At 34.0% G+C, this 17,083-nt stretch overlaps 3 protein-coding genes across 3 annotated transcripts in view; 2 read left to right on the top strand and 1 right to left on the bottom strand.

Moving 5' to 3' along the window:
- Window positions 1-131: 131 nt before the first annotated feature.
- On the top strand, window positions 132-12,442 carry LOAG_00393 (hypothetical protein; the record flags this gene model as incomplete). Its single annotated transcript, XM_020445420.1, has 22 exons — window positions 132-191; window positions 977-1,101; window positions 2,926-3,025; window positions 3,264-3,351; window positions 4,813-5,032; window positions 5,517-5,666; window positions 5,962-6,089; window positions 6,259-6,413; window positions 6,562-6,674; window positions 6,905-7,099; window positions 7,357-7,554; window positions 7,789-7,927; window positions 8,147-8,348; window positions 8,603-8,787; window positions 9,047-9,114; window positions 9,252-9,418; window positions 9,941-10,041; window positions 10,160-10,335; window positions 10,671-10,802; window positions 11,043-11,307; window positions 11,732-11,880; window positions 12,191-12,442. The coding sequence occupies 22 exons, from the start codon at window positions 132-134 to the stop codon at window positions 12,339-12,341; spliced, it is 3,267 nt and encodes a 1,088-aa protein (XP_020304115.1). The 3' UTR covers window positions 12,342-12,442.
- Window positions 12,443-14,491: 2,049 nt separating this feature from the next.
- Window positions 14,492-14,921, top strand: LOAG_00392 (hypothetical protein; the record flags this gene model as incomplete). The annotated part of the gene is made up of 2 exons (XM_003135932.1): window positions 14,492-14,670; window positions 14,846-14,921. The coding sequence occupies 2 exons, from the start codon at window positions 14,492-14,494 to the stop codon at window positions 14,919-14,921; spliced, it is 255 nt and encodes an 84-aa protein (XP_003135980.1).
- A 1,325-nt stretch (window positions 14,922-16,246) lies between these two features.
- Window positions 16,247-17,083, bottom strand: part of LOAG_17152 (hypothetical protein) — a gene marked incomplete at both ends in the record, with an annotated part of 6,174 nt that continues 5,337 nt past the window's right edge. The window contains 2 exons of the mRNA XM_020449811.1: window positions 16,247-16,475; window positions 16,595-16,700. Of these exons, the coding sequence (XP_020306609.1) occupies window positions 16,247-16,475; window positions 16,595-16,700 (335 nt within the window). The remainder of the gene's footprint in view (window positions 16,476-16,594; window positions 16,701-17,083) is intronic.

Raw genomic sequence — 17,083 nt, 5'->3', positions numbered from 1 at the left:
CGCTAAGGACAGATTTCGTTATTCCTTTCCGGAAGTGCTTTTTTCGTGTCAGCCCAGGTATTCACGACTCCGTTTCATTTTACTTCCATTATTTTTGCAAAGAGAAATCAGATGATATTCAATCATAAGCGATGATAACGCTATTCGGCGGCATTTTTCTATGGTTCCGTTCTTTGTTACAATCACGAAATGTATATATACCATATACACATACACATCCATTCAGCTGAAACATTAGGGCGTTATTAGCAATGGAACATTCTTACCTTTGGAAAGGGCAAAGGGCATCTACCGCAAAGTGAAAGACTTTGTGGTTTGTTTTATTACTTTCAGTTTACGTTTCAAGCATAATTTTTCGCATCATTTGCAGTTTAGAAAATATATTCTGTGCCATTCACAAATACTTTTCATTTACCCTCTTAGATTTGAAAAGTTCAGATTGCACTTTTCTGTCTTACATTACTTTCGTTATTGGTATTTGAGTTTTGGATGAAGTTGATTTACAAAAGAATTCAAAATGGATCGATATATGTTTTAATTCTTCCTCTCTCTATTGTTGATTCATGTCAAAGCTCATGTTCCTCTCTTCCCATCCTTTTCCATCTTATTATGAACAAAATTTGACTGTCCTTTTAAAAGGTCAGGAAATAACTCCTCAATGATAAATTGATCAGAAATGATATTGTGAATGATCCAGTGATTCATGAAAGAGACCAGTTCCACATTTCGTCATTATTAAACTTCATCAGTTATCGAATGGTCCATATATCCAGTTTATATCCAGTTGCTGCATTCAACTCTCCCTCCTTTTCCCCACTGATTTGTAATCAGAATCCATATCATTTATCACACATAGAATCCTCAACATATTACCAGTTAGTATTCGTTATTCCAGGCTACTCTATTATAATCATCTTCCTCTACTTTTGTTTGGATCGTTGATACTTACATCCAGACATAATTTGCATAATTTCAGGTCCCAAAAGTTGGTTTCGGCATAGCGGTATCCAGCGGTCGGGAAAATCCAAATTTCACATCGGGTGATCCGGCAGTTATCGTCAGTGACGTCATTCCAACCGGTCCCGCTTGGGGGCTTGTTCAGTATGTTTCCCTTATTGTTTTTCACAAAACCAATTTTATCTTTAAAAATTTCGATTACATGAGTCATTCATATGCTCCACATATCGCAGTTTTGGAATTCCATTGTTTGAATATTGTGTTCTTGAATATACAAGCTTGAATCTTGAATGCTTGAATGCTTGAATCTTGAATCAATGCTTGAATCTTGAATGCTTGAATGCTTGAATCTTGAATCTTGAATCAATGCTTGAATGCTTGAATCTTGAATCTTGAATCAATGCTTGAATGCTTGAATCTTGAATCAATGCTTAAATCTTGAATGCTTGAATGCTTGAATCTTGAATCTTGAATTCCTATATCCTAGCAAAATTTGTTAGAATATAGGAATTATTGATGGTTAATGGTTAATGAGCATTTTTTTCCTGGTATTCCTTGATTGTACTGTCGTAATTATAAGCCGTTGAAAATTGATAAGTCAAATAAAGTAGTAAAATTCAACCTTCTATTTCTCGTTACTTTAATTCTCACTATTTACTTAGATGCCATTGATATCTTTCTCTTTTTTCCCAACCTTTTTTTGGTAGGAATTGGAAAACAATTCGATTTTCATTTATCAGCAGCTGCCATTAGTGGTTCAACACTAAACTGTTGAAATTTGCTACTCAAATTTCCATTAGCTTACAAGTCTTTTCTTCATAAGTAATACTGCGACATTACGTCTCAACGCTGCTTTAATTCTTTACAAATTTATCAACCAATTTTGCTCATTCATCCAATTTTTGTATCGTTATGTTTCAATGATTCGTTTCAATAGCAGAAAATTATTTGTTCTACTTTCAGGGTTAAAGTTCTGCTGAATTAATCCGATGTAAGATTGATTATCTCCAATATAGTACAACAAAAGCAGTTGTTATCTGACTTCCCACCTTCATTTCCTGATTTTCAAATATTCTTGAAGCTCTCTCTCTTTTGCTCCATAATAATTCCAGATAGGCAATATTTCATCATTTTTATCTTACTATTTCTCCTTATCATATTTGGTGAAATATATTTTTTCATTTTTTTTTTTTAAAATACTGTTTCATGATTTCTCTGCGTCTCTACCCATATTATCATCACCGGGTGACAAATTGCATCAAATATCGATAAGATATGGCCTTTTAAATCCTTTGTTAAGGGACATTTGTATCGTTATCGTAATAGTCTGAATCATGCGAAATTTATTTTCCAACAACCGTTTTTATGCAAATATTTGTTTGACAATATTTCGGTCACCATTAAACATGCCATCTGCCGGAGCCGGTGAATAGGGTGAGGGACCCTTTCGTCGGTTTTTTTTCCTAACATTTTTGCGATTTGATGGTATTCAACTACATCGGATTTTAATAATTTTAAATTTTTTAAATTTCTCGAGAAATACCTGTTGAAAAAAAGAAGACCGAAAAAAATGATTATTGACAAAAAAGCGAAATCAAACCGCTTTTTCTATTTTAGATAATGAATGAAAATGCAATAATTTTAGTTTGTAATTTATTCGACAAAAAAATTTTTTTGTGAAACAAAACCAAATAGTTTTATCAACGGATGGATTTTTAGACATAGTCTTTGAAACTTCACACAAAATCAAAAAAACAAAAACAAAAAACAAACATTTTAAGTCGCGGATAATTTAATCAATACAAGAAATAGCTGATGTGTGTAAAATTCAAATAGCACGAGTTTTTTTTTCTTTTTTTCTAGCAAGATTGTCCAAGTATTCAGGGCTTGGGTGATCAGACATGGATTAAATTAGTGATACTAATGAGTGATCATGGAAGAGATTATTATTCGGACGAACTGTTGCAGGGTGAACGATTGCATATTATCGGCAAACGGTGTAGCACTTGAAAGTGCCGATTACGCGGAGGCAGTAAAGATTATGAAGGAATCGCAGCAATTAAATATGGTTCATCTTCATTGTTTGAAAAATTGAACAAGTAAAAAGTAAAAAATTAAAATAGTAAATTAAACAAGCTCTCGGCTTTAATTACAGCATGAGATTTGCTTGGGGAATCCGTCTGTTGAAATGTATCGAGAATTTCTCCGAGCAAAACGAACATTCGACTGTTCTCACTTCCGGTCATTTCACCGCTTCTCTTTTCCTTTCTTGTATCTACTTTTTTTCCTGATCAGAATTTTTGCAGATTGTAAAACGACGAGTGCCGATGCCGCTTATCGAATATGAACAACGTACGCTAAAGTTCACCTTGTCAAAGTCTCGGAAAAAAGAAGGTGGTAGATTGGATTGAATTTTGAAAACAGTAGGAAGTGAAAACTTTTGACCGTAGCGCGACTTTGGCTACTCCATCACTTAGTCTTATTCAGATTGTGTCCATACCTAGCGTAAGATTGGATTTTGAAAGCAATGACAATTTGACCAAGAATGTTCACGTTACATAGATATTAGATGGCACGATAACGTTGAGTGGGAACCTTGGATTTACAAGTTGTTTTTTGGTTTGGAAAAGAATTTCTAACTGGTGGATGTATGTAATGGCCACCTAGTAGTATGCGTTGTTAGTGAAATTTTTAACCGATGAAGTATACCGGAGGAGAATTGCGAATCGTAAAGTGATTTCTTCCGGTTAAGTTTGGTTTGGAGTATACAGGAAAGATCGGGATCTGCATACAGTCTTGAAAAAATGAACACTTGAAGATAAGTAAAGTTTCTGTATGACCTGTTTGGATCTACTAATGTTTTTTTTGTGATTTCTTAAAAACGAAGCTCATCTGTGTCATACATCAATTGGTTTCAACTTGCCAATTTTGATGATCAAAAAGTTTTTTTCTTCAGAAAGTTTTCTTTTTGAGGACTTTGTAAAAGTGGAAGTTTATTTTTGACTTCAACTTGTTTAGATCTCGTCTTCCATTAATCGCTTTTTTGTCGAATGTATCAATCTATAGGTGCTTTAAACTCCTTCCCAACAGAAAAAACCGAAACGTACTATTTAAAACGATATAAAGCTTAGCATTGCGAACTGCTTCAGATAGGCATCAGTCGGATGCCGTCAGTGCTTGTCTATAGGATATCTGATGAATGTAACAATCTTATTGATGTATAAGCAGCACTTACGGCATTTTTAAAATGTTGGTTTAAAAGCTTTCATCGACATGTTTGCGCCAGTTGTTTGTTGAGAGAGTTATTTCAAATTAAACAAAAGCTTTTTGGTTGGGCTTACTGTGCGTGTTACAAATGAAGTTGATGGTACATAAAGGCAAATTAACTATAAAATTTGCGCCGTACTTTGTAATATTAACAAGTGTTGTGCGAAAGTGATAAATAAAAAGTATGCTGCGGAAGCTATTGAATGAGAAAGTACACCAAATACTATTTGTAAAAAGGATTAAGTTCTGTACAATGAAGAGAGCTTACTTTTAGAACTAGTAAAAATAAGACTGCGATGCATCTGGTTGTTTCCATTTCTGTTCAGATCTATCAAATTGTGTATTGATTTCTTCTTGATTTGTAATCCAAAAATTTTATAACTTTGTTTGCTTATTTAACTTATTTTCCGTGTTTCTTTTCCTTTTTTCTCTCTTTTTTTTTTTGATAATTTACTTTTTTGGCTGACTTTTCCATGGCCTTTTAAATTCTATCCATTCTATTATATATTGAGTTTTGCTCCACAAGTTATTAACTTATTGAGATATAAGTAAATTATTTGTTTCATTGTTTATTTTGCTTTGTTCCAGATTTCGGCATTATCCTTGGTTGTAAATTCTACATTAAAGAAATCACGAATCGTAAGCTAGCTGAAAAAGATCCCGGTTTACGTGAAGGTGATACAGTACTCAGGATAAATGGTCAATCCGTAGAAGGTATCACAATTGAGGAAGCAACTAAATGGCTTTCAAAAAGTCGTGAAAAACTTTCTCTTGTTGTTCAAAGGGACGTGCGACGGGACAGCAGCAGGTAATGATTGTCTACTATAGGAGCTGAGATTGTCTGTTTAGGAATTAGCCTTCCTTTCAACTAACATTGGCAATTGGACGATGGGAATTACTGGAGTCGTTCTTTAAGCAACTGAGCAAATTTAAATACCATAAATACAGAATAAATACGGAAAGAATTTTGGTGGGTTAATTCAATTATTTATTAAAATGCATACAGATGGGGATTGATATATGTTCGCACAATAATCAATTGAATGGTAATGACACATTATTAATGGTAGAACATGAATTTAAATAAAAAAGAGATTCTTTTTGTTTATCTGTTGGTATATCCCACTTTTTGCATCTTTCTCAATTATTTGTCTCTTTAGGCAACTTATCAAGATTGCACAGTTGTCATTATTAATGTCTCGATGTTACTGGAATTACTAAGCAATTAGTGAACTGTTCGGTATGGAAATAATAGATTTTTTCAATTTGGATTGTTAGGAAATTATTTACAGATGGCCGAGTCAGAATACAGTTTATGAACGGTTAGGTTCAGTATCGGGAACACCGCGTCATAGTCCGTCACCGATGCATAATTTACATCAGTCTTTAGCACCGCGATCATCACTCGAATATGTCAATACTTCGGCAATGTCGAACACCAGGTAGACTTTAGATTTAAGTGGAATATAGTGCAGTGAAATTTTCGACTTTTAAACTTTTCAGAAGTTTTAAATTTTCATTTGCTCAACAAATCCGATTAGTATACTTTGTGGTCCTACTTTTTTTTTAAGTGCTAGCATTATTTTTTTTAAATGTTATTTTTGCATTTTTGCAGCTCCAGAATTTATTTTAAAATTCAAATTACGTTGCAAAAGGCTAATTAAAGTTGAAAGGGTGAACATTCAATCATTTTCTTTAGTGCTGGTTAACTTATTGAAGTGGTTTAATATTTTCCAGGTGGTCTCAAAGTGAACGGCAATCAATTGATTATGGAGATTTTCATCGAAGGAATGGAAGTATTACAAACAGTCAAAGTAGTCAAGGCGATGTCGGCGTTAGGACAGTCCGCTTTCGAAAAATTGGCGGTAAGTATACCATGTATTTTGGCGCTATAAATTTTCTCAAATTTAAATTAAAAGGAAGTTTCTCTTGTTTTAAGGTAGTTCTGAGTTACTATTCCAAAAATTTTTATATCGATGAACAAGTTTTCAAGCTGCTTAAATTAAAGGCTATCAACTTGAATTTGAATTCCAGGTAGTTTGGGAGTCCGTGTAATTGGTGGAAATCAAGTTGGTATTTTTGTATCAGCTGTCCAAGAAGATTCACCTGCTGCAGTACATTCCATCAGGTCGGGCGATCGAATTTTGTTCGTTAATGAGAAATCGATGATTGGAGTTACTCGGGAGGAGGTATATATTTTATGATATGCAGTAGAAATATTTGTTCATTTTAAGTGCTCCAAAGTAGAAGTACTGCTTCTGTGTAATGAAAGATATCAATTCAGGAATAATTTACACAGTATAGAACTTCATTCGAATATTTTTTCGAATATTTCAGGCTGTTCGTCACTTGTTGGCACTGCAGGATGATGTAACTATCAAAGTGGAATATGCAGCTGCGGATTTTGAAAGGATCAGAAATGGGCCACTAGGAGATAACTTTTATATTAGGTTATCTTGAAACCACATTTTCTTTCACTTCACTTCTCATATTTGATACTCTTAAATTAGATAATGATCTTCAAATGATATTCTGAATCTTAACAGTGAAGAAATTTTGTCTTTTTGCCTACATATTTTTAGATCCCTAATGTAGAGTTTCCGGTATTGATCAAGTTTAGAGTGTTATTCTTATACTCCTTATATAAAATGATGATGACTGAATCAGAAATTCATTTCAGGACCCATTTTGCCCATCAAAAATCATCTAATCAACTGGAATTATCATTTCATAACGGTGATATTTTCCATATCACGGATACCCTTTTTGGTGGAACAGTTGGCTTTTGGCAAGCTACACGCGTCTATTCTGCTGCTGAGAACGGAAATTATGCTCAAAACGATAGCAATAAAGGCGTTATACCAAATTTAGAAACGTGAGACATTTAAGCTTTTTAGTCTTCGAACCGTTAAAATCTTCTGAAAGCATTTGTTCAATATGCGCAAAGATATAGATTAATTAAGATCGATTCGTAAATTTATAAACCATATGCCTGACTGATTTACTTTAAATAATCTTTATTCTATCGAATGACATATTGGAAACATTATGCACCTCAAGTACCACAAGTTTTTCTGATGGAGTTTCGTTCGAATTTTGAAAGTTGTGAAGATACAATTAATCGTTTTTCAGAGCCGAAAAACTGGCGAAAACAGCACGTGTTGACACATCAACATTTGGTCGTTCTACTTTCTTCCGGCGGAAACTGAAAGAGCGACGGACGAAGTCGTTGACAAAGAATGTAGTCGATGACGTAACCTTTGATAATACCTGTGATATGGCCTTTCCTGCTTATGAACGAGTCACATTGAGGCATCCCCAGTTCCAAAGGTCACTTTAGGATCTGAAAATTATATGTAATGAGTTAATCTAAAATTGAATCTTATGCAAAGTGGCAAATGAAAAGTCTATTCATAGATTAATAGGTTTTAAGGTTGATTTTGGTTAGGTTATCCATATAACATGGTTAACTAGAAATTTTAGAATCTTATTACTTGTGCTATCAGTTGGATGCTCAGAAATCTGTCTACCGAAGTCGTACTGATTGCTGAAATTGTATTGCAGGCCTTTAGTACTCTTTGGTCCATTGGCAGATATTGCTCGACAGCGGTTGCTGACAAGTTTTGCTCTTCGTTTTGCAGGTGTTGTCGATGAAAGTATCGTGCGATTGAGTGCAATCGATGCCGTTATCGCTGCTAATAAGGTGTGAATTGAAAAAACTAATAATTTAAAGCAACTGATAATTTGATAATTTAAGGCGACTGATGAAACTGGATTTAAAGCACTAAAGTAGTAACTTATAAACATGTTGAAGAAAATTTAAAAGCAGGAACCTTTTTTAACTCATTAGTGAATTCTTATTTTTTGGAATATATAACAAGACGTTTTTCCGGCAACTTGTCATTGTTTATCGTTGTTTTAGCATTGTGTACTGGACGTTAGTCCAGGGTCAGTAGAACGTCTGCAGCTTGCACAGTATGCACCTATTGTTATTTTTATTGATGTTGAAAGTCGAAGCAGAATACGTGAACTTAGAAGTAAGGCTGGCGCTGCAACTATTTCTTCCAAAAAACTCGCTGAACAAGCGCACAAAATAAAGAAACATTACTCATATCTTTTGACAGGTATGCTTGAAATCTAAAAGAAAATCTTTGGAATAATTGCTACATGGTTGCTGATTATGTCGGACTTATATCTTACTATGAAACAACCCAAAACATTCTATTTAATCCATTGAGTGGTTGGTTCATATGTAGCTCGATTCACCTTTTTCAGTTGGCCAACACAAGCTTTTAGGCATCTGAGCGCCAAACTGTTGCTGTAACTGTATTACGTTTAGGTTAGATATAACAGAAATTTTTGAATGCAAGATTTTCAGCAACGCTCGATGCAACGAAAGAGGATGGCTGGTTTGAAGCTCTGCTGCAACTGATAGCGCATTTGCAAAATCGTCGGGTGTGGATGCCAGAATTTCGACCTCTCACTAATCTGAATGATGTGATATTGCTGCCTATGCATAGTTTCCAAAATCAGAGTGATTCTGATGTGGACTCATTAAAAGGGGTGAACATTATAGCTTTTTATAACTTATGATTAAGAAAAGGATTTAAAAAATATTAGGGAAATTTTTTGTTTCTCATAATATTAGCGTATTATTCATAGTTTTCTAGATTCATGGTTTTCGATCATCCTATTTTATCGAATAAGAAACAGCTAACAGTGAAGTGTGCCTGAAACAAAATAATAGCTTCACATCCGCCATTACCGCTTAAACCGCTGTCTTTTTATAGTTCAAACGTTAGAAATTGAGTTTGTTTTTCAGGATTATTCAACCAATGAATATTTTACAAGGTCACAATTGCAACTGGAAAACAGCGATTCTCTCGCGAAGTAACTCATTTTTCATATTAATCCGTGAGATGCATTATGCTTCGGATTTTCTCCGGTTCCATTTTTATACAAAATTTGTATTAAGTGGTTTCAGTCCAAGGAAATTTAAGGTTTGTCGAGATTATCTAGAATTTTAGGTCTAGCTTCGACACTCAACTAAGCGGCTACGATACACAATATCCACGACCACTTCGACCAGTTCAGTCACATCTGACAAATTATCCACCATCACCATCACCAGTTGTTGCTTCTTCTGCTGGAATGTTAGCACCAAGAAGCAGTTTCTACCAAAATATCCATCCTTGTGAGCCTTTGTCGCAATATTCCTCACGTGTGCAACTTACACCTTCATCTGTTAACCCTTTCGCACAACAACCACCCTTTCACCGTAACCGTTACTTTGATATGACACCTACAGCATTTGTGCCGTGGGCCACACTACCCCGTCGACATAACAGTCACGGTGTGGATGCTTTTCCAACAGTAGTAAAGGACTCACTTAGTTTGGTTGTCACTAACAGTTCTAATCGACCTGCAGATCAATCACAAACTTCACTAACAAAGTTTGCTGTGTCTCAGCTGACCGCTGTGCAACAGCAATCGCCTACTCTTCAACAGCAACAGCGACAACGAAACGTCATACAGCCTGATTCTCCACGTCTCGTACGTAGCCCTCAAAAGTTACCTGTTAAAGTGTCACCGCCACGATCGCCTATCAGTTTTCTTGGATATCCTACTGTAACAGCACGTGGCACCACGTTTCCTATAGTACCAGCCGGTAGTAGTAACAGTAACAGTAGTACAACGACTACAAATGTCATTGCAGACATTAGCAACAACCGTTGGGTCAACCATACTACCACCTCTGGGACTGTAAATACCAACGCTGCTGTGCCGACACAAGCTGGCTTCAGTGATGCAAAACAGGTTTTTTTTTCTCACCTGTTTTGTAGTATTAATAGGAATGCAAATTTCCAAATACTTTGTTTAATTTGTAAATAATGAATGCAAAAGTGCCATGCAAAAATAGTATGACCTGATTTAGGTTTTGGCCGAAAATGCTCAAGATTTTCCAGTCGGTGGTACACGAGAAATTATGCGGAATCATTTTGAGAATATCGACAGTTCATTACCATATGGTGCCAACAACTCCATAATTGGTGATCGGGATACGATGACGCATTCGGGTCGAACAGGATTGTTTTATGACCATTTGACAAGGTGGTTAATGTTTAGTTTCTGTCATTATAGAAAATAAAATATTGTATGACAATATTTGGCCACAACAATTAGTTACAATCCTTAAAGTTTAATTTCAGTCACCTATTAGATAATCCGATTAAAGTAGTTAAATGGAGAAGGATTGGAGGTAGAACTGGGAAGTCATCCAAGATAAGAATAAATGCGGAAATAAGTGCTGTGGATATTTCCAGAAAATGCTTTCAGAATAAACTTTAGATTTCAGAACGCTGAATGCGTTGTTATGCAATGGTATCCATTTATTATACAGTGCATCCACAGTGGTATCCATTTATCCATTTATTGAGAAATTTCAGGGATCGATGGGTTAGTAACCAAACTGAAAAAAGGCAAAATATGCCATCCCAGATTTTGCATGGTAATTCGCCATTCCATGCTCCAAATGCAGCAACATCATCGTTGCCTAGTGAAGATCGAATGCTGATGAGGTATTAAAAAGGTTTTTGTCTTTTAACTCGTGATTTTTGCTCTGATAGAAAAACTGAGAAATCTTAATAACGAACGCTTTAGTCCCTTCTTCTTTCTCTTCTTCACTGTTTCCTGTTTTGTTGTATTGACTTTTTTGACCAAAGGCTCTGGAAACAAGATGACAGACATGACTATCTGATTCGGTTTAAATTGTTGAATGATTCCATTCTTTTAAATCCCAATGATCAGAACATATTTAGCGAGAATAATGAAACGATGCATAACACTGAGGACAATTCTGTCTTGCGGTTATCGCACGCATCTCCAACGAATGATTTTAATGCTCCAGTGGATCATATTGCTAGTGGTGGTAATGATGCCACAAAGGATGCTATCACGAGTACGGATTCTAATGCTACAGTTATTGAGCATGCGACAGGTATGATAGACGTCCGAGGCGGGAGATTGAGCTGCCCAAAAACTGGCGTGTCACTGATCATTCCCGAAGGAGCAATCAATGAAGGCGTAAGTTTGTCCAGTTCAAATATATTTCTTAAATTTTATTTTATAGATTTTTAGTCTATATTTTAGTGTAGTGGTTCCAGTCTGTTCTTAACCAGGGATCACTTCGGTTCTTTTATTTATAGCAAAAACCATGAGGTTCATAAACAATGAATTCTGTAAATTTGAAAACGAACTTTAATCAAACTTCTAATGTATTAGTTTATCATTGGTACGAATGATCCCCACCTGTTTTTTACTCCATATTTTATTCTCGCGGATCGCCGGTTAAGAACAACTACTGTTTTAGGGCATTATTTATTAGACTTCCTCGAAAAACTATAATCATTTTTCATTTTTAGAAAATTCTGTAATTTTTTGACTGAATCAAGATGCTTGAATAATCTTATAGACTTCTGGAAGAAAAGTTGAGGTTGCTGTATTCTAGATTCAACAAGAAATTTACGTGAAAGTTTGCCGAGCAAGTGACGCTGGAAATCGACCACCACTTGATGAAAGTCGGGGTGAGAGTTTAATGAGTCCATTGGTGATGTGTGGGCCTCAAGATTTGCAGTTCAATGTTCCGGTTGAATTGCGGTAATCCTTTCATACATTTCCACGATTTGTATCCGTTTTGAAAAAGAAACTTTTCCATTGGATTAACTGTCATTTTGAAGAGTCTTTTTTATTTAAATTATTGCATCGCTAACTTTTACCTGAAATTCAGGTTAAAAATTTTAATATGCAAGGTTTGCAAATACTTATGAAGTGTGCTATGATACCAAATTACGAATTGATTTTTTTCCAGCAGTTTTACAAGTTTTCATTGAGTATACGTCAATCTTGCACTTGTTTATCTATTAAAATGCCCTTTTAAAACTTTAATTGATTCAAATTAGCTTTTCAGATTACCCCATTCCGTCTCAAACAGTAGTGAGAATTGGTCATTAGCTTTAAAGTCTGGTACTGGACAGCAGTGGGATCAAGTGGCATTGGATAAAAACACTTCATCGGTTGTAACAGACCATTTTGTTTCCATTAAAATCAATCATTTCTAAAAATCTTAGTAAATATATGAAGTTCATTTGTTATTGTTATGGTAAGCTCATTATTATTATTTTTTAAAATATATTTCCATTATTAATTAAGGCTTCTTTACTCCAGTTTCCGTTTTTCATTAGCATAAAAATTCCTTTTTTATTTTGAATTGTGTTTTTCATATTTACCATTCCTAGGCTTCTCGTACTATTATTCATCGATAATTTTTTCAAAAATACCTTTCATACTGTCACTTTTTTGATTTGTTTTCTTGTTTTTCTCTTTTATTTTTTGCATTTACTAGTGCTGTAATTATAATATACTTGTTATTTGTAATCTGCGGATTCGTTTAGATTCGTTGGATAGCAATTTTCCAAACCCATAAATTTGCAAAAAGAGATGGGAATGTTGTGTTACGCGGACTTTTACTTGTAAGAATTTAAAGCATTTAATTTACAGTCGTACTCTAACTGTCCATTAACTTGGATGAATGTTGCTCTTGTACTGAAATAGAAATTGTTGTAAACTAAGTATGTTGGCACTTCAATTTCAGTTCAGTTTAGATCTTTTTAATATAGAAGCAAAATATTTTATATTGTTCATTTCGACCAAATGATTTCATGGTTAAATTTGTTAATTCGTTGTTTGCGTCAATCCGATCTGTCCGGTTTCCACATATTAATTTAACATATAGAGTTACATTGTATTATTGATTATTGGTAGCGCACCACTAAATGATATACTTATTAAGCAGCTGGCTACGCTAATTTTTCCATCATAAAAATTGAAAATTTGGATTAGGTGAAAGCTACTGCTTGCATGTATTTTAATGGTGTAACATATTCAAATATCGTGATTCTTCTTTCTTTATTAGGTATCGAAAGTAAGTTTTCCTTCATATGTGTGCTAATCTATCTGGATGAAAATGTTTAGAACAGTCTTTTATAAGAATTTTATTACTTCTTTTAATATGTATGTTTACTTGTCTTTGTTATTTTCAAATTATGGTGTATTTGTTTGATTTTTGTTCCTTTCTATGTTTGCTTCAATTATAATAAAAAAAAAAACTGCACTTGTTCCATGTTGTTTTTGCAAAATTTAAGAATCAAATGACAAAATAAAAATTAAATGCAAAACTGATACGATGACAAATGTGACGGTTTGCTTGGACTTTTGTATTGCAGGCCCTTCGCAAAAGAATTATGCAGGGTTGGAGGTTATTTAGTCTTCTTGATCTTTTTAGATTTAATCATTTTCTAATGTAACTTTCAAAATGCATTTTCAATAATCAGTGAGAGGAATGGGTCACTTTGTTTCATTACTTCGTTAATATTCGTTAGATCACGTAAAATCTATGATGACTAACCGCAGCATGCTTTCTGTAACGGAATGATAAGGTTAGTTCTTTTTTCTTCTGTAAAAATGATCAAATAAACAAAAACATCGAGAATGAGACGAGTAAGATTGCTAACCTTTGCTCCAATTGATATAATTTGCGAAGTTTGAGCTAACTATTACTTATTACGAGTGGTGATGGGAACCGGTTTCTGAAGGTCAAAAATGAAATATATAAATGATAGCTTGTGAAATTAATTGATATTTGCATGCGTTAATGAATTCTTCCTCAAATAATTTTCAATGATCATTTTAGATCAGTAGAATGTATCAAATTAGGTATCAGTTCAACTCATACAAATAAAAATCCTTCAGCATCTCCTTTTTATTTATTATATTATACATGGGTCATATTTTGCACACTTTAAGGTGGTGTGTGTGTGTGTGTGTTTGTGTATGTGTGTATGTACGTATGTATGTCTGTGTTATTCATTCGTAACACACTGTGAACTTGATTATTATGATGACGGACATCTGCGCTATTTTTTTTTTTGTGAATTAAATAAGTTCACAATTAATTTCCGTCTTTGTTTTTTGTTTTGTTGTTTTTTGTCACATGCTTCATTTGCTAAGGAATTAAGAAATGAAAACATTCCCAAATTCCTCAGCAAATTGAAGCGTCTCCTTTTTTTCCTATTTCATTTCTAATTGCTAAATTATTTAAAACACTTTTACTTTATTTTAATAATTTTCAAAGAAGGAATCTCCAAAATGAGCTCCTCAATCCCATGGAAGTATAGGCCAATTCAACTACATCTCTTTGCAGGTTTCCATTATGATATCATCAACATTAGCTACTTTGTGCATAGTATTAATTGCTCAAAGAGTTCAAGCATGGTGGTATCCGCCAGCCGGTTATGGTTATGGTTATCATCATGCTTCTTGGTACCATCCTTTCGGGCCTATGCCGTATTATCCGCCCCACCCTTATCACTTTGCTGATATTCATCACATGTAAGATTTACTGTGTTTATTGTTTTTAACAGATTTTTACCAGAAACTTTTCTGATGAATGGCTAGAATGAAATTTTGTGAATTTACATTTGAATGTTTTCATTCACGTTTAAAAGACGTGGAACTATTCCCTTTTCTTTGTACCATCTCTAATAATTACAATTATCATTATCAGGTATTCTACACATAGAGGTGCACAAATCGGTGCCGCAATTGGTTCATTGGCTGCACATTTCGGTAAAAAGAAATGAAAGGAATCATTTGCGTGAAATCAGTGATTCTTGTCAATTCATATTCATTGTGATTCTCCATGAAAATTTGCATATTTTCCTATAATCTTCACCGAGGATGGTCGCTTTAAACAAAGATTAAATTGAGTGGTGACAATGAAATTTCTTTGACTTTAAAACTCCCACTGCTAAACGATATTGCTCATTCTGAATTCATAATTGCCTTAATGATTCAATTTATATTAATTAACATAAACTTAATTGAGGTAGATTTTGATGAATACTCCACCGGAAGACAGGCAGGAAGACCATAACATTTTTTTACTACTATTAATTTACCCTTCACTGTTGCATGCATCTTTTTTTTTGAATTGATGAATTTGATATATTATTTTGACCACTCGAAATTTTTTGTGAGGAAAAAGCTCAGGAAGAAATATTTACTTCCTGAAGCAAAGTCATTATTCCACTTCTCTCAGGATACTTATGTCTATGTCACCTCTGTTTGTCATCCGATCATAACTTTCACATTCTTCTTGCATGTATCAGAACAGAAACACGAATCCTTTATCATTACGAAATTATCTCAAACTCTCACAACTTTTACTCAGAGATAAAAATTTTCTTCACTCTGTTCCCAGCAATAATGAAGCAAGAGAACAGAGAGATTAAGGAATTTTTAAAAGCATTCTTAGAAAGTGTGTTTTAGTCTTCACCTATTTTACTATTCGAGAATTTAAAATGAAATTAGAGCGAAGACTTTTGGTTTTCAGGCTTTTATTCCAAGCATTAATCATTCGAATCTTGATATAAAAATATATCACTATTTCCACCAAGGATAATCAGTAGGCCTTCCCTTCAATATTCTGTCATCCGTGAGTGAGGTTATGCAGAACTGTTTGTGCCTGACGAGCAACATCGTGATAAAGCATGATGCACCAAACAAGAACATCGTGGTACTGAGAAGTAAAAGCATGTTCAGCGATGAAATACACACTGGGATAATTCGAGATTCCTCCTTTATTGCTAAAAATTAACTTGAAGATAAAGAAAGTGAAGAATGATAATTACCGCTACGGATCGGATCTACCATTCTTTAGCTTCTTCTATCAATAAATCTGTTCTGCAATGCGTCACAAACAATATGACATCTTATCACTTGACATAACTGACGTACGCATTTTTGCGACATCAAGCATTTCTCTCTTCGCCAGTTTTCTTTAGAAACTTGTATTCTTTAAAAAGAGGAAATCCTTCGAAAGCGAACGTCTTTTAATTTCTTCGTTTTCTGAGCCTATGCTTTCTGATTTTCACTTTCGCTATTTGTCCCTCATTTTTTATATCGCTTACCACTTCTTCCGTCTTCTTTTCTCAATTAAGTTACCTTTATTGTCGCTTATAGATGTATTTGAAGGCTCAACTCCAACCAGCGGGAAAACAACAACACGTGTCGTAAGATCCGTTTCAGCAACTCTCATTTGCGGAGCAGCCATTTTTGGTAGCTTCAAATTATTGTTGAGAACAATTCCTCTTCGAGCTCGTAATTCACGAGGTATTGCGTTACTTTTCAAGAAACTAAAGAATTGCATGTCTTGAAATTAGAAATGAAGAAATTTCACAAGAAAAAATTTAATCTTACGTGATTTCATCAGTCCTCAAAAACAGAAGTCATTTTCTGATTGCTTGCGACTCACTTAAATTTTAGTGGTGATTCTATTGCTGGCGGTAGCGTGACATGCAAATTTCTTTTAATTTCCTTGCGAGCAGTGTCGATTGATCCAAAAAATTCCTTTTCGGTCTCTGAAATTAGTCCACAATTGTAATAGGAACTACTTATCACTCATGATAACTGTCGTATCGATAGTCTTCGTTATTATTGTGAATGATGATCACTTAAACGCTTGGATCCTGATCTAGGAATTAAGAATCAGTGAAGTACTGTCGATAAATGATAAGGAGAGTGAAAAAGGAGCCAAGTTAAAAGGATATGAGACTAATGGAAGTAAAGTGAAATAGTGAAATATAATTATAATTATTGAAAAAAAGTGAAGTGAAATATAATTAATAATAATAATTAATAATAATAAATAATAATAATAATAATAATAACAATAGCAATAATAATAATAATAATAATAATAACAATAATAATAATTAATAATAATAATAATAATAATAGTAAT

Source organism: Loa loa (genome assembly GCF_000183805.2).
Source record: "Loa loa unplaced genomic scaffold supercont3.45, whole genome shotgun sequence".
In the NCBI taxonomy this organism is placed as follows: domain Eukaryota; kingdom Metazoa; phylum Nematoda; class Chromadorea; order Rhabditida; family Onchocercidae; genus Loa; species Loa loa.
This window is presented reverse-complemented; position numbering and strand designations above follow the sequence as displayed.